Below are 24,770 nucleotides of genomic sequence, written 5' to 3'. Positions count from 1 at the left end.
AGTGCAAGCGGGTGCCTCTGCTGTTCCTCAAAAAGTGCTTCAGAGAACAGAATTAGATGAAACAACAGATGCATGCATTTTATTTTAGGTTAGAACTGCAGCGATACAGATGAAAAGTTGCACAGTTCAACTTACTGGATTTTAAACAAAAAGAATTGCCTAATAAAATAAATAATCTTAGATGCAATCTTTTTCCCCACCACCCACTCACTCCCTAATACAGTGCCAAACTCCTTCACACTTGATGTGGATTATGACCATAATCCAACAATAGACTTTTCGTGATGGACGATGTGCAAGCAAATCACTTGATTCTTCATATCAGCTTTTTCAAGAGTTGATTTGAAGAATCAATTTACAGTAGCCAACAAAATTTCACTTTTTGAATTTAAGTCTTAGAGTAAGAATTATTACAAAATCGTGAAAACATTTATTATTAGTTTAATATTTTTATAATGTTGAAATATGCATGTTAAATGTTATTATTTAGGTAATATTATATACAGGGATCTTATTCATAATATAATAAATAGACATTTGTACAACCCTCATAAGGAGATTCTGTGGTGCTGATGATGAGTTGTGGTTATTGCCTCCTTGCGGCAGAGAGCAGAGAGTTCTCCACTTTTATTATTATTATTATTATTTTTTTATTATTATTATTATTATTATTATTATTATTATTATTATTATTATTATTGTTATTTTTATTATATGACTTGATGATGCGGTGGCTAGTTATTATTATTATAATTATTATAATTATTATTAATTATTATTATTATTATTATTATTATTATTGTTATTTTTATTATATGACTTGATGATGCGGTGGCTAGTTATTATTATTATTATAATTATTATAATTATTATTAATATTATTATTATTATTATTATATAACTTGATGATGCGGTGGCTAGTCTTGCATTTGTGTGGAGTAAGATGTTTGTGTTTCCTCTTCGTTCTCAAAGTTTTCTGGTCTCCCAGTACAGGATACAGAATGGGTTGGTAACTGATGACTACTAGTGTGTGTGTGTGTGTGTGTGTGTGTGTGTGTGTGTGTGTGTGTGTGTTTTATGAATACCATGGCTTGTTATGAGATAAGGAGCATTCCAACCTCATGCTCGGTGATGTATATGTATATGATGTATATATGATGAACAGAAAGATAGAAAGGTATGTAGACAGATAGAAAGATATGTAGCTAGAAAAATAGATAGATAGATAGATAGATAGATAGATAGATAGATAGATAGATAGATAGATAGATAGATAGATAGATAGATAGATAGATAGATAGATAGATAATCCTTCCATTAAAACATAAATGAATATTACAGCTCGTTGTTATCTGGCAACCAGGTGTGCGATGGTGAAGGTCCAGTACTGTGTGCTGCGTGTGAAGGTTTTGCATAGGAGCGCAGGAGCTCCGCCTAAACCCGGATGGGTAGGGCAAGTGTGGGAAAGGAGGATGAGCAAGGAGATTGAATAAAACTCGCAAGCGTTAACAGCAACTACTAGAGGAGAGCAGTGGGAGGTGAGAGGAAAGAGAGAGAGACAATGCTTCTACAGCAAACAATTGCGCACAGGGACAGCTGAGCTCCAAGCGACTTGGATAAGAGACTGAAAAGCGGCTCTCCTTCACATTCTTTTTTTGCGCGAGTGCTGTGTCCAAGAACAATCAGAAGAACATCTCATCCTGACACGCTGCAGTAGTCTTCATGTGTGTAGCACTTCTTTCGAGATATTATGTTTCGTTAGTTTGTGAACTCTTCTCTTTTTTCCCCCATGCGACACTTGTTTTTGGTGTTTTAAGTGACTTGCATTGACAGTCGGGAGAACCTCGATTTGATAAACTCTCAGCTCAATATGTACCAGGGGCATCTGCAGGTAAGCGGCTGATCTTTAGCACTCATGAACATCACACCACTTTGAAGCTGCTGAGCGGTTTGATCATGATTATGCACGATCAGCGCTTTTTCCCCCTTTATGTCTTGCGTATTGAGTGAAGGGAAAAGTTGCTCCAATTGCGTCTGCACACACTTACATGGGAAAACATCAGCACCAGCCTAATGCATCTCAGAATAAACGCTATTTTCCTTGTTGCTGGGTATGGTACAATAAAGGATCCATATTTGTACCTTTTTACCTGGAAAAGTGCATATAGTCAAGTCAAGTTTATTTCTATAGCGCTTTTCACAACAAACATTGTCTCAAAACAGCTTTTGAGAATTGAACAGTTAAGGTGAGCGATGTGTATTTATCCCTGATGAGCAGCCATGGCGACTGTGGCAAGGAAAAACTCCCTTAGATGTTATTAGGAAGAAACCTTGAGAGGAACCAGACTCAAAAGGGGAACCCATCCTCATTTGGGTGACATCAAGAGTGTGATTATAGTCTTTAAACAATACAGAACACTGAAGAGTGAGAACTAACATGAGCACTGGAATGTAAGATTATGAGTAATGTTCTTTCTACAGTCTTTTACGGTCATTTGAGGTTATAAACCCAGGAGCTACTATAAGCAACTCATAAAATAGCTCAACATTTGCGACCACTTGAACGTTAGATCGCTTGCATATAGTGTACTGTACTACAATATTTCACAAAGTTATTTTGGTGACAATATTGCCTAATTCTGTCATTTTTCAATGTATACTACTGTATACTGACATGATCAGGAGGACGTAAAAAAGACTTACTTATGGTACAGTAGATCTAAATTTAATGGCATCACCCCAATGATGCGTTTGTACCTCATTTCTGAAAGTGGGAAACTGACCGAGTGATAAAATAACTTGAATCGGTGGTTGTTAGATCATGAAAAACACCAATCTGGACTGGACTTTGAGTACATATGAGGAGATTTGGAAACACATGAAAAAAAATCAAAAGTCTGTGTTGAATATTGTTGAATTCATCATCGTTAATTTCTGCGTGTTCACATTCAGTCATATGATCTCCAGAGTCTAGTACAATTTAGTAAATTTCCAGCTATAACCACATGATGGTTATCACCAGGTAATAATCAGGTTTAGTAGGTGTGTGTGTTAGAGCCGGGTGATTACCACAGTGCGCTTTGCATTAAATGTCTAACCATTTCTCGGCTTTTGATGGTCCCTGAACACAATTCTGTCTGGCTTATTTCCCACTAGCTAATCATTGATAAGACATATTATTATGTGTGATAGGTATAACTGACTTACAACCTTTTTATTTTACCAGCTGGACAGCAAAAGCTGGCTAAACACTATTGTTTTTACAGACTCCAGCATATTGACAGAAAAGGCATGGTCAGCAATTCCTTCTTACACACGCAATAAAAATGCCACATTTGCTTAACAAGTCTGGAGTTGTTTACTTTTATAGTGATTAATTAACACAAATGTTGTGATTTATTATCAATATATACTGTGTGTTTTGGGCATTTGTTTTATAGGCAATGAAAGTTCAAGAAAAGTATAATTTGAAGCTAAGCTTGACAATTTTTTAGTTTTTCACTTCTCCTATTAGAATGGCATTCTAAATAAAAAGAAACATTTCAGAGGGTTTCAGATCGTATTGCAGCTTATTTTGATGTAATGTTGTATTGACTGTGACTGGTCGAATCCCTAATGCTGGGTCAAAACCCACAGTGTTGAATGAACGCCTACAGGGTTCAATTACCTTCACAGTGTTTATTTGTGTCCAACTGGAGCTGCAGTGTTTACTGTTCCCTTTTTCTTAATATGTCTGTTGATAAAGCTTTGATTAAATCATCTCAAACTAATTAAATAATCTCTGATCAGACACAATATTATCAGGAATCACATAGTACAGTTTGATGCACAGGTATGATGCATAGATTTGTGAAATGGTGTGTGGATTCAGGGGGAGAAATTCTACAAGCTTGCTTTAAACCTACTAAAAAATGCTCCTACAATCTTCTTGAGGAAAAACATTCTGTAATGTGGGATGTGCTGCACTCTTCCTAACACTTTAATCTCAAGGCTGTGTGTGTGTGCACATTAAGATAGAATTCAAAGCTGTGCCCAAAACCACACAATGCACAATTAATAGTAACCCAAGTATTCACAACTCCCAGATGCTCAATATCACTTAGCTATTATGGGGATAAACATCTGTTTGCACATCAGTGTAAAGTGTGCATACTGTATCAGTGTGGCTGTCACAGTATCCGAAAACCAGATAAAGAATAAAACGTCTCAAAGCTACCATCAGCCTTTTTGTTCTCACTGTGACTCCCTGGCTGCAAACAAAAGTGTCCATGCAGCACCAACCTCTAATTGTGTAACTCTGCTCATTATGTTGAATCATATATAGCATTAGCTAGCTAAAATATAAGCTTTATTTGAATGGAAAGACCAGACCAGGCTGTATGTTGGGGCTTCCCTGAGTCATATCTTCAGGACTGAAAGACCCAGCTAACCTGCAAACTTATATATAGGTTATATCTATTTCTAGAAGAACTGGAATCTAGAAAACCAGGTTGTGATCTCTTTGTATTTTGGAATCTGATATGTTTTTTTGTTCGTTTTCCTACCTTTCATAAAATTTAGGCAGATAATGTGCCATAGATTAGGCAAGCAAAGGGCTCAAATTCCCCTGTTGACCACAATACTGTTTGCAACCACAAAAATGGAAAAATTACCTCTGCCTTTATTAGTTGCAAGCTGGCTTTCAGTGACTCACTTCGGTAACAATAGAAGCACGTGCAATCTATTGTTCAAAAGCTTCCCATCAAACTAGAAAAATAAATGCCTCACCTTAGAAAAAGGTTCAAACTCCATCAGACTCTCACCTATTTGTTTACGAGCTTACTTAATGGCTGCATCTCCTGCCAATCACCATGTAGTGAGACTTCCTTTAAGCCTGAAATTGGAGCATGATCATTATCATGTATCTGAGCTAGTACATGACGTATCCATGCAAATTTACCACAACACCTGACCTCACACTACATACGCTAACTGCGTATTACTATTACAGGATTGTGTAGAGACAATCAATCATTGTCACTTATCATGTTTTCTTTGTTTTTTTTAACCCTTTTAATATTTTATTACTTTACAGTTGCTATAAATAATCCCCCTACTACACAATCTCCCACCTGAATAGAAGCATATAAACAAACAAGCTATGAAGAAGAATTAAGATTTATAATGGCATCTCTGCCCATGCTGTAGATTTTGTCAAACCATAACTTTTTTTTTTTTTTTTTTTTTTAAAGAACTTAGAAAAAAGTAATTGTTGTTTACAGAACACAATTTCTATGGATTGACTTAATATCTCTAAAATATTTTTTTTCCAGCACAAGGTTAGGGGCACAGGATGAGTTGTGGTTACTGCTTTTTTGCAGCCTCAATGAAAAATTCTAGAAACTGATCTCCATTCATTACAGTTGCTGTAAATAAAGATACAGAGACCACAGTAACAAAGCGGCAATAAACATCCAGCTTACCTAATACACTAGTAGGCATCAGAAATCAATATATCCCACCGACTCTTTCTTTTGTCATGTCAGAAGTTCTCTTTTTAAGTACAACATAATAAGATTAATTAATGCTTTTTCAGTGACACTTACCAGACGTGGATCTGCTTATGCTTAATAAAATACAATGCACAACAACAGCCCTGTCAGTTACAATCTTTTATTTGAAAACATGATCTGTCACATGACTAAAAATGTAATCTTGTTTTATGAGACAGTGGATAAATCTGGTCTCTATGTACTTTTGTTTTGTGAAACAACAAGCATGTCATGATTAAAGAGATATAAAACCAATCATTTCAGAAGCAGTGGTAATTTTTGTAGATCATTACAGCTTGTAATACTGATATATTGGTCAAGGGACAGGGTGATTAATGTTTGGGCCTCTGAGATGGCTCAGGCTGTGCAGTTATCATTAGTGATCTGAAAGCAGTTATCAACGACAGTGATCTTTCCATCTCACTCTTGGCATCGCTGATATGCTCTCATGCTGTCTGGAACAGATAAACATCTCATGTAACTTAGTATTTTCTATTAAATTCCTGGATGGGTATGATCTTTGTTATCCTAATATCTATTTATGAGTTTAAAATGCCTGTCATTTGCATGAGCCAGTTCAAGCAAGCTACATTGAGTGGCATCAGATATTTATGGGGCAGCCGGTAAAATCCCTTCACATGGTCATTTTCCAACATATTCATTCATTCAAATATGAATTTTTTTATTTTATGTAAATAAATACTTTTGCATGTTTTGCAACCAGAAGCAATGTAATAGCATTGTAAATTCGGGTTAAAAAAAACCATTAGGAGTTGCATTGAAATATTTCATTTTGGCTTTGGCACAGAATCATCACTATTTTGAGAGCTGTTATCTGATTAAAGATTGAACTGATTAGAAGTTTGTCCATTTGTCTATAGAACATTTAACAGTTCAACCAAACTATTCATCATCTAGATCAACCTTTAAGACACCTATCTAGCAAAGTTCTTAGCCTGACATGTCTTCCTGTCTTTGCACAAAGATGGCCCAGGCAAAATTAAACAAGTAGTAAAACATCTTGTTTTAGTGTAAAATGTTTATTGTTATTGACAGAAAAACTCATTTCTTTTTACCAGACCTCTGCTACAACAGCATTGAGTTCATCAGACCAGCACAAATGTTTAGAGTGAGTCTGTATGTAGTATTCCTTTTTAAACTGTTTCCATAGAGAACAGCAGAACTAATCATTTATTTCTGAGCTTGAACCAGGAACCTTCAGTATTATTTCTATTATATTTCTAATGTACCACGTTGTTTTGCCAATACACGTCATATAAATGAATTAAGAGTCATTGTAAATTTAGAGACTTTGTGTGGGGAATTTGTAATATCAAAACATCATTCCCTGATGTGCAAAACGTTCAAGTTGCATTCACACAGAGAATAAACGGCAATCAAGGCTAAAAAAAACTTTGTGTGTTTCGGCACTGCAAGTGCCTCTCTAAATTTCTTGAAACCTGAAGTGCTGAGGGTTCAGTCCTCTTGAGCTTGTTCAGTTTTTTGTGCCTTGATGAGACACTGTTTTGGTGCTATAGTGCACTCTCTCTCTCTGATAGCACGGCATGGGGCTCTGTCTTTTTTGCCTTTAACTGCTTTGCCTATGAAAGTGATGGAGCATGATGCACACGTTGGAGAGAAGCAGGCCATCTGGAGCTCTCACAGAGTAAAAGCTATAGAGAAACCTAAAACACACTTTAGAAATATCATGGCATCTAGTTTTGAGTGTATGTGAATGGCGTTGAAGTATTTTGCAGTGTTTGATGTGCTACAACCTGGAATGCGGGTCCTCACAATTGAGGGCAATTATTGATTTGTAAAAGATAGACTCTATGATCATTCTAAGTTCCCTGTAGAGAAAATAAGGGTTAAGAAGTCTTTTCTTCTAGATATACTGTACATGCTGTAAATGCTGATGTTGCTCCTAATAAATCAACCAAAACAAATTGGCTAATTGCTGAATAGACATGACTGACCTTATCAGCTATAACGAAACTGGTTAATTTGTTTAAATGCATTAGTTTTTATTATTTTTAAATAAATACTTTCATTTAAATGAAGTGATTACAGGTTGTAACTGACCAAAACTGCAGAATTTCGATATGTAATGATTTTCCTGGCAAACTATACAACATAAAGTACCATAAACCACATAGACAAGTACCCCCGGTTTATCGCAAAATTGCATTCGCTATTTCTAAACTAATTTGTCTCTCACAGATAGCACGCAGATAGACACGCAGATAGACCAAAAAACTTATAGGAAATTGTTTTTATTTAGTTTTTTGTTGAAATAATGAGATTTATTAATAAAAAATATAATTATTAATTATAAAATGAAGTAAAATGTTAATACAGTACTGTATTGTTTACATAAAATAGCATTTTCGGGTGCCATCTGTTTATTGCAGTTTTGCGTTTATTGCGTTTGTATTGGAAGGTAACCACCGTGATAAACGGGGGATTACTTTATGTCTGAAGTTATTAAACAACTTTCCACTACTTCAGCAAGTATTCATTGCGTCAGTATCATGCTGATTGTTTTCTTTCTTTTAAAAGACTCCTTTGCTTGTTAGCCGCTTTAGCCCCTGAGCTAGACATACATTTCTCGTGTGTTTGGATGATGCTGCTGACACGTAATAATATGCTGCGTTGCTTTTCCGAAGATTCAATAACCGAGCCTGTGGAGAATTTTACAATGAAGAGAGATAGATGACAGCTTTTTAAAGACTAAAATCAGTAGACCATCTGTCTCACTCAAGGTGTGCTGTCTGCTAGCAAGTATAATTACTGTGCTGACTCAAGGAGACCATTAGTGCACTCATCTCGGTGCGTTCCCTTTCTTTCCCCGGAAGCTTATGAAATGCTGACTCACCATTATGAAAACAGCTATTCTGTGGGGGAAATGTTTATTTTTTAATATTCTGTAAAAGCAGCTTAGGTCAAGTATGTCACTCCTCTTGTGGCCACTTACCTCTGCAAGGATGAAATGCAAGCTTGAGAGAAATTGTTCAGGAGAAAAAGAAGAAGTGTAAAACAAGGCTGAAAACTCAGAGCCTTCGGAGGAGAAAGTTAAAATTTTTTATCTCATTAAATTTTGCCAAATAGCTACTGAATACGATATGAATGCCTTATGCTTAATATTGTTCCATATTTTGATAAATACATCATAAATAGGAATACTTACAATTGGCTGTGGGGTGAATCGGCTGTAATACTGTCCAATACTATCTATTTCAGTACTCATTTCAGACTGATAGGGTTATCAGGCAGTGTTGGTGCTTTACAGCTCTAGTGTGCCCAGTTCAATTCTGAGCTGTGTTTACTGTCTGTGTGGATTTTTACATGTTCTCAGGTGTTTGTGTCTGTGTGGCTTTCATCAGAGTTCTCCAGTTTCTTCATCCCTCCCCAAAATATGCTCATATAAACTGATCTCATCAAAGGGGGATTTCCTGCCTCATGCCAGATGTTTCCAGGATAGACCTTGGATCTACTGCCATACTGACAATGAAACTGAAAAGAAAGAAAGAAAGAAATCTAAACATTTGCAAATGTATTTGGAACAAAATCTATAAGTAAGATCAATTACATCTTAAAATTAAGTTTTAAATCCAACATTTAACATCGCTTCAGCGCTTTTGGAAACCTTTGACTATTTAACAAAATATACCAATCAATAAGGTTTCTGTTAATACAATGGTGTTTGCTCTGTAATCAGGATATTGATTGTTTGAATCCAGCCCATTCCATATTATGGCTGTTTCCTCTGTTTTGACTCCTTTGATATAATAAGGAATGCCTCTTTTTTTGATCTCGTCTTATTTTAGGAGAAATGTGTGGCTAAGTTCCTAAAAGAAAAATGAGTGACTTACATCTACAGTATGTCTCCTGAGATATCAAAGGAAAACCTCTGAGCAAAGAATAACTACTCTTGGTTAGTGGTTTGAAATGTGTAAATTATTGCTTGTGGCTCTTTGTTACAGATTTTGAATATGCCAAATAAATATTGAGTTATTTGCTTGAGATGTGAATAGTCACATAGAATATATTTTTTAAAAATCTTGCAAGGTTCAGAAAGAATGTCAGGTGGTAAAACAGTGACGAGCACTTGGTGCTCTAATTACTGGCATGTTGCCATAAAAAGAAATCTCTGTTCCCTGAATAATCACTGTCCGATATAATTTTATGGGTGGCTAAGGGTGTTGTAGCATTATGGTGATCTTTTATTGTTTTAAAATATTCCTCAGGAAGTTAACAAAAAGCATTATGCCATACATTCTGGCTACATACATTATTTTTAAGCACATATCATGAGCCAGCTGATTGGCAAAGGTAACAATGCTTAAGTATTTTTTTTTCAATGTGAGTAATGATAGCCATATAGCCAGTAGACCTATGTTTTGTTAGATGAAGGAGTTTATAATAGTAGAACAGAACAGTGTTCCCCCTAGGCAGTATTCATAATTGGCTAAAATGGACTTGTCAGGTCTTGCTTTAATTTCCACCTTGAAGTTTCAAGAGTACTCGATAAAGTGCTACATCTCTATCCAAGAGCTCTACCAGCTCAGAGTGCAGTGCCCTGTAACACTACAAGAATTTATTGAACCTTACACACTCATCTGAAACGTGTCAAGGCATTTAATGTTTAGGAACAGACAGGCATTGGGCTCCGTGTTCCTCAAGTCAGAGCAAAGTGTCTCAATTTACATGAGGACATGTCTAAATTCAACCACAGAACATTGGGTCAGAGGTCTAAGTTCAGTTGTTCTGGATACTTTTAGAATACAGAATATGATTTGATAACATTTCTGGATGTTTCTGTACTAAGGTACCATTTGTACATAAAGGAATTTTCATTAAAAGTTTAATGCAGGTCTGTTCAACTAAAATTCGTAAACTCAAAATTGTTTATTTACAAATGTCATGGCTGAAAGATATAATTTTTCTTTAAAGTTTAATAATAAATTATTAGTTTAGGGTTATAAATGAGACAATCACAGTATTTTCTAATAAGGTATCAGGTTTAAATGGGATGTATCTATTTGATGTGTCTATTTGTCTTCAAATATTCAGTTTTCAAAAAGAGCTCTTTATTATGAACATTATTACTTCACTAATCAGACCAAAGCTGGTAAATGAAATGAATAAACAAAAATATTTGCCTTCAGATAATTAATTTACATGAAGGCATGTGATTAGATGCAACATAAAAATCTACAGAACCCTACAGAACTCCAGAAAAGTGTAAATAGAAATGTAAGGACTTGCAGAATTTTTTTATGTTCTCCATTTAGGTAGAAAACTTAGAAATCATAAGTGTTGTGTATAAAACATGTTGCTTGAACACCAGTTTATAGACCGTATGTGGTATGTAATTGTTATAGAGTCAACGACTGGCATTAGCTCTGTAGACGGAATGTTATACATTTTGAGTTTGTTTTAGATATTAAACATAGACATTTTAATTCAGCTTTACTGATTCTGATAAATGCTCTGTCAACTTGTGTTTAATTATATTTAACACACATGAAGCTTTTCCTGACTGAAGCTCATTAGCTAAGTTAAAAGAAGTGGAGAGGAAGAACAAGACCACAAAATACGAACAAACTAGTATACAAAGGAAATGTGCTCCAGTGGTTCGAAACTCTATTGGGCTGACAAAGATGAATGCAATACAGATGTTTTATGTAATTATTTCATTTCTTCATATTCATCTCTCTCTCTCTCTCTCTCTCTCTCTCTCTCTCTCTCTCTCTCTCTCTCTCTTTCTCTTGCACTCTCTCTGTCTCTCTCTCTCTCTCTCTCTTTCTTTTCTCTCTCTCTCACACACACACACTCTCTCTCTCTCTCTCTCTCTCTCTTACACTCTCTCTCTCTCTTTCTTTCTCTTGCGCTCTCTCTCTCTGTCTCTCTCTCTCTTTCTTTTCTCTCTCTTTCTTTTTCTCTCTATCTCTCACACACACACACACACACACACACACACACACACTCTCTCTCTCTCTCTCTCTCTCTCTCTCTCTCTCTCTCTCTCTCTCTCTGCAGTTACAGCCAGTCATTTTTTTTAACTGTTTCACAGAGATTTGAGAGAAAACACAAACAAAAAACTAATTAATTTTCAGAGCTTTTTTTTTCAACACAAACAAATAATTGGTTTAAACACTTTGTTATATAATGTTTGGAAGGAAAAAGGAGGCCATTAGCACAATGGAGACAAATGGTTTGGAGATGGAAGCAAGTGTGGAATGTTTGGGAACACAGCTATTGATGCAAAGTGAGATAAAAGCAAACTAAATAAACATAGGATGTATATAAACATGACATAGAGTAGATGACGTGACTTCAGCAGAGATGCTCGTAGTGTGGAGTACCAAGTGGTTCAGGTGCAGGTGATCATGACTAGGTGTGTGACAAAACGATGAAGTGCAGTGGTTGATGGTTGCTATAATCCAGTGCTGTTATCTGCTTTAACCTGACATTGACAACATTGAGCATTAGAATCTTGATACCAGTGAGGCAGATAATTACTGTGAGATAATATGAGGGTAATTGTATGAAATGAATTTCTGTCGTATTTTACCTGACAGTTTGTCTTTAGATTACTATAGGGATTCGAAGTAGTAACATCTGCTTCTTTTAGACAGATGACAGTGTTAACTTCACTTGTGTTTATACTTGTTATTTTCAGACAGGCATGCAAAGGGCTAAATAAACCCTTCATGATTTTTTCTTTTTTTTTGCTTCTATTTTTGGAATGTGTAAATTGCAGATCACCTGCTCCTTTTTGCAGTCTTTTTGAGGATGTACAATGCCAGCTGACCTACTATCTGTGTTAAGTAGATTGGGAAATGGGGAATTATGTGCTGTTCTGCTTCTTCTCACTGGTATTACAAATATTAAAGTACAGTAAACAACAACAACACTACTACATTTGTATCTTAATGAAGGGTCTAAGACTGAAGTCCATTGGCAGTGTTTTCTATTAAGGATAACTCTTGGTCTTAATCACATCCTTGACCATTCTATATGATCAACAACTGCATGTATGAACAGTTATTTCCCCGGGACATTAGTTAAATGACATTAACCACTCCCACCTCTTTTCCATTTCCTGAAGTACTAAGGATAAAGAAATTATAGCTTTAATAACGAATAAACTAAGGAATAAAGCTGAAATGATTAAACAGTATATAGGGAAGGGAGGAAGTCGTTTTGGTATGAGTTGTGAGGATAATATGCATTTGCTCCCAGAAATGCACCTGGACCTGAAGTGTGAATTATATTTTCTGTGAAAAAGTACAGTATATTCGGTTTTAGATGCATGGCAAAAAAAACAGTAACTCCTCTGGGCTGTTTCCCCGAGGCTTCCCATTTATCTTATCTGACCTCGCTTCACAGAGGCAATGACGGAAACACAATGACTCACAGCCGGCAGCAGCTCTACCGCCACAGCACTAACCACCCTGAACGTTCACCATGAAGGCACACAGGAAAACAAATGGAGGTGCTATTGAGGCCACGGAGGATGCTCTGTTTTCAAGCATGGTAGACAACACTGAGCACATCTATTTTTGGTCTGACAAAGTGAGCCATGTCTTACTGGCCTCTAATGCATGGTACTTCCTGAATGAATCACACATCCACTCTGAAAGCGTAGAGGGTGCTGAGGCACTCAGTCAGCTGCACTGTCATCAGTCATGGGGAATCATTCAAATTACCAACAAACCGAACACTGAACACCTGCGAGTACATGCGTTTGTATTTGTGTGTGTGTGTGTGTGTGTGTGTGTGTGTGTGTGTGTGTGTGTGTGTGTGTGTGTATACGTGTTTGTTAGAGCTAGATGGTGATAGGCACTGTTGAAAGATGATCAAGACTATTCCACAAGATGATATACATAACATCTGTGCAAAATATAATCTGCTTCTCTAAACTCATAGTCTGGGTGAGTGCAGTGCTCTAAAATGCATCTATCTCTGTGGAATTCCACCTGCTGAAGCAGCCTGTATGTCTGGCCAGACCCACTTATTCTGCAAACATGCGCTCTCAGCAGATTAACCCAGACACCTCTATAAATCTTTACCTGAGAGCCATAGCACAACCATTTTTTTGAGTGAGTTATATATAGCGACTGGATATTCTTTACACTGAATCAGTCTCACATTTTAAAAACAATTACGTACTGCAAATAGTCTCTTTTTAAGCTCTCTTTTTTTTTTTTATTTTGACTATATAATGATTTAACTCTTTCATTAAATAGTCATTGGTCTCTTAGTTTTTTTGGTCAGGAAAACAAATACTCTCTACTCCAATTTCTCTCACAGTCATTTGCACTGTCATTTATTTCATAGAAACTACTTTGAATTCACCTACTGTCAAAGTTTTTGGGTAGGTCGTAAGAAAACAGAAGAAGTCCTTATAGGGAAAATATGTAAAACACACCAACTGAGGACTGAATGTCACAGCCTGAAACACACTATCACTACCTGCTGTGCCAGAGTGCTGCCAATCTTAGCCTTGTATAGTTGCTCTAATAATTTAATTAAGCCCAGTGTGTCAAATGTTTCTGAAAGTTTTCCAAGAACATTCAAGAGAAACGCAATGTTCCTTTTTCAGCACAAACGATTCCGAAAACTATATTACCTGAATGAAACCTGCGTGACTGTAGAAAGAATGCAGCAGCTTCCCACATAAAGTACAGTCGTCAACAGCAAATAATACCTTTGAAGGCCTGGCTCTATTTGCCAGTAAGTAGAGGCAGCCTTGTGGAAAGGTGGGCGCTCGCAGGCAACAATTCACGTTATTATTTCTCGGGTGGAGGAAATTGTGTGAAAAGAAGTTGAGAGAAAAGGTCAGGAGGAAGTCTGATGCTAAATGAAAGCTACTGAATGTTACCATTTATATGAAATACTATTAATGCTCACACATGAGCTGTAGATGTAGTTAATGTATTTAGTGACATTTTTAAATTAATGATAGAATTGTAATGTCAGTGTATAAATGACAAAACCAGCAGTGAAGTATACTTTAATATGCAAGACATCCTCTTTAATGTCTAAATATGAGACCGACTAAGACTATTTGTAGTAATTATTTTGTCTGGTGGATTCATGCTAGACCTCCTGACAACTCCTCAGCAGCCTAGCATGTCAATTACATTCTACCCACAGGCACCATTGTCTTGTTTTGTAGCTAGAAGAGTTGATGGGAAAAGGTCAGTCATGACCGTGGCCCTGTCAAGGACTCTTGCTGTTCGACACGGTTGGCAGAATTCTGAGAAAAACAATAGTATCTTTCTGTATCATTTATTTATTCCTTCTAAAATCCCTGTAATTCTAACGCCATTGATTTTCCTTTTTTTTTTTAGATAACCGTGTCAAATTTCCTTTAATTAAAAAAGAAAAACAGGCAGTTCACCATGCTGCACATTTTTTTCCAATCAAGCTTGAAATTTAATTGACTGCATCAATAAGATGTTTTTTTGCTCTACAGTATTATCTTTTGTACTTTATTTTGCAATGTTTAGCCACTGTTCATTTTTAAAATGTTTCCTAAATAATATCCGATACTATTCAAGTGCTTCAGTAAATGTTCACATCAGAATTGGTGGGTGGGTTTGGGTATTTTATATGATGCTCATCTTCCAGGATTTCACACATAACAGTATCAAGAGTATAACAGATCTTTCTGGCCAATGTGATGAGGCAGAGGGATGCCCTCTGTGGAGGTCAGAGATGGAGCGATGCTCAGGAGAGGAGCGACTTCCTCACTGGTGCTCGGGAGTGGATTGAAGTCCTCAGCGGGGCTTGGGAGCAAAGCGACGTCCTCAGCATTAGAGGCAAGCTGGGAGACATTCTCTGTAATGCAGCAGGCGCCCATGGCAAAGCTGATGGACCAGGGAGTGTGCTTGGCCAAGCAGACAGGCTCGGGGTGTGCTTGGCAGGGCAGACAGGTAGCGGCAAGTCGAGAGAGCTTGCCGATACCCTCAGCCAGGCAAGAAGGCTGAGGTTGGGCAGCCCCCCAGCAGGGCTCATGGGCACATTAAGTGGAGAACCGAGGCTATAAACGGCGATGAGATTCAGAGGCGAGGGGGAGGGCTTGATGCTGGGTTGACTTGACACGAGGACCTTCTGGTGCTGATGTTTTCCGAATGCAGCAGACAGAGACAGTTTAAAGACCCAAGCACCGGCAACCAAACAATGTAGAGAAGGTAGCGGCAGAATTCAGAGCGAACTGTCCGAAAAACAGAAAATGCAATCACAGAAGTGCATGTCACGAAACTGGAAGTAAATGCCACAAGCCTGGAAGATCATGACAGCATAATAACATGACAGAAGGCTTCTTTGTAGTACTGTAACTTGCTGAAACAGCATCTCCTTTTTGCATACAGCTTTGTCACCCTGCCATCTTAGAAATTTATTTTGACTTAAAACTTCCTCGCCCCAAACCATATAATCAAATAATATTTTTTTATATTTTATATATTGTAGAAGAAAATATGTAAAAGTGAAAATAATGGTACTTATTCACAAATAATCAGAATACAAATTTCTATTAAATCAGTACTTTAGTGTAGTTCAGAATATATTTAAATGATTTACATGGACTGGCCACTTTTTTTGGACATGATCACCAGTGGTATGATTACCAGAGTCTCTTAAAGCCTTTGTGCAATCAGCACTATCTTCAACATCACACTCTTACTCCAAAACAGCGACAAAGACAATTTCTTACTGAAAAGCCTTCCATGATGAACTCTTCTTGCAAAGTGCTTAGCTCTTACTCTCTGACTATAAAAGTGCTCCCCTTCTTTGAAAAAAAAGCACAGCTCAGGCTACTGCTATACTTTACAGCATTGCTAATATATTCTCCTCTTCTCAGTTTCCCCAAAGACTGATTGCCATCAAGCACTTTCTGTCATTTTCAGTTGCTTAGAACAATGCCGCTCTGATGAAAAGAACACATCAAACTGCGCACATCTGTCATTTAGGGCGTGATGGAGTGGATGGGCTGACTCTGATGTGAGCTGAATAGGAATAAAGTGAAGAGAGGGAAGAGAGGTTGGGGAAATGTCCGACTCAGTTTCATCACTGAGAATAGGCACAGTTCCTAAGATTAGAACACTGCTTTGTAACTCTATACGTTTAAGTCGATATTTGGAAGGAGGCCAATGGGTTTGCTAAATCTGTTCATGTGGTAGACTTAAAGTAGATGCCAAACTCCACACTGTGGAAAGTCCAGTGTTTGTACTAATATCATACTACCTAGATGTTCCTGCTACTCAATCCTCTGGAGAATTGTGATCAAAGCTGTACAAGCTGAACCAGACCTTTTTACAATTTTTCTGGCTCATAAAGTGCAAATGTTCACTCTGCTATTTATAACCATAGCAGTGAACATGTACATAATGGTGTTAAAGCTCTCATAATTTCCAGTAAAGATAATATTGTGAGGATGATAAAATATTTGAGTGAGACAGCAGGAGTATATGACAGGTAAGATTTTAATGGATCACTATAATTTTGTTGTGCATATGAATTAACCTGGACAATTAATCATGGCCATAAATGGATATTCTGTCACCTTATGATAAAAGATTTCAACTCGATTTTAAATTGCCCTGACAAGTGCTTCCATAAAACTGAGGTGATAAAGCCCACTCCAGTATCTGGCCTTACACAGCTGCCCATATGAAAGAGCTCTGCTCTGATAATCTTCTTACCAGATGCCAGGCTTAGAGTGGCCATATCCGGACAACGGTGTCCTTGCTTACAGCATCAAGGGCCAGGATCCTTGCTGGAAAGAATCCTCTGCTTAAGGTTTAATTGTTAGGCAAACCATGACAAGCATTGATTTATTTAACGTAGTACAGCACTTGTAGCCATCTGCCCAGAGGATTCATATAAGAATATCAGATGGGATTACAATATGTTGAGTTGACATGAGCCAGTAACATTAAATGACCTGAAATGGCCAGTCACAGTAGAAACCCTGTAGCCATTGTCATGTTAAGCCTCTAATTTTCTCTAGTCCTGTTTCTTCTTGGAGCTAACCCTTGAACTGCAAACTCTAATGCTGCTTACAGCCGACATTTGAAAATAACACACTAATTTAGAACACAACATGGAGGCCGATGGATCAAACTTTTCGTTTCTGCATAGGTGCCAATAGGTTCCAATTATTCCAAGTTTTTTCATGGTATATTTTTTTTACAGAAAAATATTTAAAAAGATGTTTTCATGTAAGTGTTTGTAACCCATTAGGAACTTGTATTCTAATCTCATTGTTTTTTGGGGGTCCAGGGAAGCAACCCTAGGTTGTTATTTGTTAGAATTTGTATTCCTTATAATGATCAAAATCACAATCCTACCAAAGTCCAAAGAGGCCTTAAAATATTTTTTATTTCTTGTTTTCTTGTGATCTAAACACAATGAGTTGTTTAGTCGTTATCACAACTTAATTTTCTCGTGATCTTGACATAAACATTGTTTCCTAGTGATTAGTATTTAATTTTTCTGTGTATTTGGCATAAGAGCATATTCTAGAGGCAGCATCATGGATAATAACCATAACCATTTGTGGCATCGGGCGTATCGACGTATTATCCATGATGCTGAATCCAGAACATTCCTTGTGATCAGAATTAATTTTTTGTGTATTCAGCGTAAGAGCATGTTCTAGAGGCAGCATCATCGCAGCATTATAGATAATAACCCTAACCTTTTGTGGCACACTCGCCCACGTCGGCACGCATCCATGAGAAAATTAAGTTGTGATAACGAGAAAACAACTTTTGTTATGTTAAGATTATGAGAAAATTAAGTCATGATCACGACAAAACAATTCAATGTGTTGTGATTACGAGAAAACAAGAAAGAAAAAAATATTTAATGCATGGCCTCTTAGGACTTCTGTACAATCCACCATGATCAAATATATTTATATATATTTTTTATTGAGTTCTTATAGTTATTCGTTCATTTAATTGGATTTAATCCAAACCTCAAAAGAAAACAGATCTACTACAAATAACTACAAATAACTTATTTAATGGCAATGTACTGCTACGTTTTAAGAAATCTTTTCATATGCAAAGGTGCCCCTAGCTGCAAAAGATTTGACAGCCCCTTTTTGAAAAGATCATCATATTATTCATAGAAATATCTGCTTTGGACAGTGAAATCTATTAGAGATGACCATCACAGCTGCATAATCTGCTGCATCTTGGAGATATTGAACTATCATGATAGACATTAAACACTTGGAACAGAAAGTACTGTCTCTTTGCTAGGACTTCCCTAGGATTCTTCTGACAACTCACAAGTGATCCCCCTATAACTGAAAGCTGTGTGTGTGTGTGTGTGTGTGTGTGTGTGTGTGTGTGTGTGTGTGTGTGTCAACTATCATTAAAATTACTGTGTAGTTTATATTTATTTTTAATGTTTAATGATTATATCTACACACTGGTCCTAAGGTATACATTTTTGTCTTTTCCTTGTCAAAACTGTGTTAATTATGATCAGATTCCTCTTCAGCCCTGACCATTATTACATTTCATTAATTTTTCTCCATTAGAATAATTTAATATACGACATGACTATGAAAAAATATGAGTGCCATTCAAGATGGTTTTAATTTCTCCTCACACAAAGCCTTCTATTTAGGTGTCTGGAGTTAGTACAACCACAGTGATTATTCCTGGTAGTGAAACATAATGCTTTTTATGTCTGTGTTCATTTCCATGTCATTCTGTCTGAGTGTGTTTCCAGTTTTTATTATTCCTGGAATGACTCATACATCAACATCTGCACATATATTACCATAGAAAAGATCATCAATAGGAGCCAATTCCAAATATTCACATACACTTGCAGTCTTCATGTATTTTTGTTAGTCTTTTCACTTCGGTTTCACTTCACAGATTACTGAAAGTAATTACAGAGATGTAGAAATGCTGTCACATTCTGAGTAACATGTATTCTGTGTGTGTGTACATGGAGTGTATGACACTGGTAGTTTATCCAGAGTGTATTTCATCCTCATTCCTGTGTTCCTGGGATGCACTAACTGTAGAAAGATGAATGAATGAACAAATGAATGAAGGAGTTTCACACTTCCATGTTTCTAAAAATATTACAAATTGCTTCATCACATTTCAACCGTTAGCCAGTCATTAAGAAAAATGTGTTACTGCATTAAATGACAAGACAATTCAGTTTTGAGAAAGATTCATTTTAGCTCTACATACCATGGCATCTTTTTATCATATGATGGCAGTCATTTTCAAAGTGATCAGAAAAATGTTATTTTTAAAGAAGACATGAGCCAGAAAAAACTGTCAAAAAGATAAGATTTACGTATGATTTAAAAACATACAAGCTTATTGGTCAGGAACTATGTATGCAAATATGTATATATATATGTGTATACTCAGTGTTGTGCTAGTTACTAAGAAATAGTAACTAGTTACAGTTACTAGTTACTTCATTCAAAAAGTAACTGAATATATCACAAGGATTTCTGAAATAAATAACAAAACAAGCTGAATAATTTATTCACAATCAAAAACTAAAGTGGCTTCTGCATCATAAAAGCTGTTGTGTTGAGCTCTTAAAAATGTTCCTTTCACAGCTGAAGTATGAAAACTATCAACAATGTACAACAGAACACCGGGTTAGCTTCTAGCTTCGTCGAGGCATGGAGTTTCTGGAGGAGCTTTGACAGATTGAAGTTGCTGTTTATCGCAGTAGATACGACCTTCGAACCAGAAAGACACAGCTTATATTTGACTAAAAGGTTTTTGTCTTTATGCTCAATTAAAGTGAAATAATGAGCATAAAGACAAAAACCTTTAGTCAAATATAAGCTGTGTCTTTCTGGTTCGAAGGTCGTGCCTCCATGCCTCTAGCTCGACGAAGCTAGAGGCATGGAGTTTCTGGAGGAGCTTTGACAGATTGAAGTTGCTGTTTATCGCAGTAGATACGACCTTCGAACCAGAAAGACACAGCTTATATTTGACTAAAAGGTTTTTGTCTTTATGCTCAATTAAAGTGAAATAATGAGCATATTTCCACTTTGAGAAACTCGTCTTTTGCTCTCGCCTCCACTTGTCATTACTGCCGCACAGACCTGAATAAACGGAAACACGCCACACAGTGCGTCTTCTTCGTGTTTACAGTGGTTCTCATCCACCAATCCTACAATGCGTCGCTGCTGTAAACAGGTTAGACTGTAGGCTACACTTCAGCCAAAATTAATTCATTTGTAAAATGGACAATGCACCATGCGGTAACGGTAAGGGAGTTACTTTATTTAAAAAGTAACACGTTACAGTATTAGTTACTGTCAAAAGTAACTGCATTACAGTAACGCGTTACTGCCCAACACTGTGTATACTAATGGTGCTAACTGGTGCTATTCTGATTACGTGCATTACCACGTCTGTGATTTCATCATGGACACCAAGTTAAAACAAACATGAAATTCTGGGTAAATCTGCCACAGAGATGTTTGGCATACATTTAACATATGGCGATGTTGCAAAAAAAAACATCACTGGAAGACCACGTGAGATCAGGAGGACCTTCAACGAGATAAACCCTCGAAAATGTCGAAACCATTCGGCAACATGAGCATGATGACATCGGAGAACAATTCACGTGATTTTACTTCCTTACACACCCTACTCGTGAGATTTGGCTCCTGCCGAATTCACCCTCTTCATGAAGATGAAGATCCGGCTCAGAGGTCTTGACACCATTGCGGAAATCCAGCGCAAATTGCAGAAGGTGCTTGACACACTTAGACAATAAGACTTCCGGGACATATTCCAGAAGTGGCAGGAGTGCTTTTGTCCTCTTGAAATTCTTGACATTTCCTAAAAGATCTGGTATGGCCAGCAATAAAGTACCATATTTTATTAAATGAATTAATCTAAAAAATACAGCATGCAAAACAATCAAAAGGCATTCGTTACTCAATTAGAAACAACTCTGAGATATGTCATGTCAGCATATGCCAGTATTACCCAGTGATGTGTAATTCATCATGTTTCCTTTATAGGGAGATTTTGTCTTCTTTAAAACACAGAGTATTCCCCCTTATCTCCTGAAGCAGTTTCATGCATACATAATAGGAACAAAGAAACGTCAACTTGAGCCATTCACAGCCAACTAAAATAAGGCTACATTAGGTGCCAGAATATTATCAAAGAAGTCTTGGACAAAGTGAAAAAATGAATGTCATGCAATCCAAAGACATGTCTGGTAATAGCAGCGAGGGTTTACAAAGACTTCTATTCAAATTATCTAGGGTTGATGTCATCTGCCATGGCTTGCTATGCAAATCTTTAGGCTATTCTTTTGCAGACACAGATTATGTCCTTTGCAAAAGAAGACGTTTTAACATTTAACACATCCGAGCAGCATCAGCTACTATATAAGCAATCATGACAAACCTCCCAAGTAACCCCTATGGGGTTAACTATTTCCATTTTCTTGAGCATCACTGATCTAGGTCACCAATAATGGGTAATGTCCTGAGGAATTGCCTTTGCTGAGGTAACCAGTGTATATCTAGTGCAGTTAAGTGAGACCAGCACCAGACTCATTGATTCTGCTCTGCGGTAACAATATACATGAAGCTGAAACAGTAAGATTGCACTTGCTTAAAGGATAAGACTAGTTATCTTAGATGTCAAATGAGTCAGAATATTAAACTAGACACAAAAGTCAATTTTTATGAAACAGAAAAGTCCAGCCGTTGCTAGCACAGTGTGTATGCGTATTAATGTATAAATTCTAATAAAGCTGTGCTTTCATTTTAATTGGAGTGCATCCACACCCACAGTTTAAATACAAACATAGAATTTTGGCTCACTATAAGCACAGGGAGTTTTATTTTGTCAATATGTATTACCTAATAAGTAATGTACTAGCTTATTAGCTTATTAGCTTTTTTAAATTCACTTGAATCAAATACACCGATCAGGCATAACATTATGACATTACATCAGTGTATGTACATTTTTTTTCCATTTAAATAAACTGATTTAGCATTAACACAGTTTTTAAACAGCTAACATGATTTTATCATGTATTTCCAAGCCAAACTCACACCCTTGATCAATGAAGCTCATGATCAATGTTAAATTACGATCAAGATCATTTTAATATAATATATAATATAAAAATTATAATAAATTTCTTTCTGCATAATTGTTTCCTGTCAGCTGAAGCATCTTTACCAGATTGTATAATTTAATTGAATTATGTTAATGCTACATTAATAAAAATGTATTGGTCACTCTACTTAATTCAAGCTAAAAGAGTAGATATTTGTATAAATCTAATTTAATTTGAACAATTAGATTAGGATTTGATGAGAAACTAAATATTTATATGTAAACTCTACACAGCACATTTCTTTAAATATGGCCAAACACTACCTTTTTTCATTATGGGTGAGTTTATTCAAACAATTGTGTTACAGACTGATTCATTCAATAGAATAAATATTTGTATAAAACTATACAATGTAATATCCACACTTGTGGGAGTATTTACGTGAAAAGTCTAGTGTTATATATACTCACAGGTAGGATTTTGAACATTTAAGTTACTATTTAATTTTCCCAAAATAAAAAAAATGCCTAAAAGTACTGACGCTGGAGCATTTATTGTTTTTAAAGGAGCTTTTATAACGCTGCCTCTGGTCCAACTCCTGTGCAGCTTAATGTAAAGATTAGGTGCAGGCATTTTTCATTTTAAGGATGTTGAGCTTGTGCTTTCAGACATTTGTCTGGCAAAAGAGGTTGTTTTATTTATCTTTTCATTATGCCAGAGTAAATTAAAAACCGCCGGCCAAAAAAAAAGTCAGCTTCATCACTGTCCTAGGGATCCAGTTCAAAGCAGCAAGTCCTGGCTGTATGTATAGATTATCAAGTAAAAGTTTTTATACAAATAATTTTTATTAATTTGAACTTCTTGAATTTTGTTAATGAGACTTTTGACATGGTAGGTGTCGTAGATCGTGGGTGTGACTGGTTGAGTGGAGACTCAGAGGAAGGACCAAAATGCAGGATGCCACAGGGGTATGGAGAAAACATAAAAAGTTAGCAAGCAGAGCAATGGGGCAAAGCAAAAACACAGTCCAATAAACAGTACAGATTCCAAGGGCCAGGAGACAGAGCAATGCAGGGATACCAAAACCAAACTCCAAAAACAGTCCAAAAAAACAAAAACCAGCAAACATAACTATAAAGGTAGCGCAAAAAAACTAACTAAAAACAAAGTGAAAACCAGAGATCGGGGATAGGAACAGGATAAAAAATCAGAACAGACAGGGTGGCAAGAGTATACTCAGGGACCAGGAAGCAGGTGAGATAATCTGGCCCAGAGCTAAATTCTTGGGTGTCCATAAATACAAAAACGGAAAGATGTGCGCGCCGCGAAACCGAAAGTGCCACCATGTGCCGGGAAGATCTTGACAGTAAGAATCATTATATAAAAAAACAACTTCTTTACAGTCCAAGTCTTTTATAGCATATTATTCTACACCATTATTGAATTCTCAAGTAATTTACTATAGTGGTGTTTTCTGTAACAGCAGCTCTGAAAGAACTGATAACAGGTTAAGTTTTAGGGTTTATGTATTCATTCTTGGACATTGGATTTCTCAGTGTTCAGGACAGACATCTTTCAGTTTTTATGTAGCATCTGTGTTTCAATATAGAGGAAAACAGAGATCTGTTTTAATAGTAGAGATCAATTAACTTATCCCCATGTCCTATATAGTAAAAAAAGAAGCAATCATATGTGCATACATCATAAACACAGAGGTATCCAAAATTAAACATTTGGGCAGTCTGTAATCTTCTTATTCTGTTCTGATTTCCAGCAGAGTTTAGTTCCAAACGTAATCTGAAACAAAGCTGATTCAGCTAATTAAGGTTTCTGGAGACAAATTAGCTGATTCAGGTGTGTTAGATTAGGTTTAGAAGTTTGCATAAAAGCTCAGCAGGACGCTGTTTTATATATATATATATATATATATATATATATATATATATATATATATATACAGGCTTCACAGCTTCTGCATATGTGTGATGCTCTAAAGTATCTCTGTAAACCTCATAATTCACAAGGGAGGTAAACATCAGTCTCAGTGGAGATAATGGATCAGGAGGAACAGCACTAAAAAAATATACATGTGGATATACACAAGGATCACAATTGTTGTCT

At 36.4% G+C, this 24,770-nt stretch overlaps 1 protein-coding gene across 4 annotated transcripts in view; it reads left to right on the top strand.

Moving 5' to 3' along the window:
- The first annotated feature begins 1,485 nt into the window (after positions 1 to 1,485).
- pex5la (peroxisomal biogenesis factor 5-like a) overlaps positions 1,486 to 24,770 on the top strand; it is a 71,426-nt gene continuing 48,141 nt past the window's right edge. For 3 of the 4 annotated variants that reach the window (XM_046847724.1, XM_046847723.1, XM_046847721.1), the window contains exon 1: positions 1,486 to 1,891. In XM_046847724.1, the coding sequence (XP_046703680.1) occupies positions 1,871 to 1,891 (21 nt within the window). In that variant the 5' untranslated portion in view covers positions 1,486 to 1,870. The remainder of the gene's footprint in view (positions 1,892 to 24,770) is intronic. The other variant, XM_046847722.1, reaches the window with a different exon arrangement.

This window comes from Silurus meridionalis, chromosome 1, assembly GCF_014805685.1.
Source record: "Silurus meridionalis isolate SWU-2019-XX chromosome 1, ASM1480568v1, whole genome shotgun sequence".
In the NCBI taxonomy this organism is placed as follows: Eukaryota; Metazoa; Chordata; class Actinopteri; order Siluriformes; family Siluridae; genus Silurus; species Silurus meridionalis.
The sequence above is the reverse complement of the archived record's forward strand: the minus strand, read 5'-3'. Positions and strand labels throughout refer to the sequence as shown.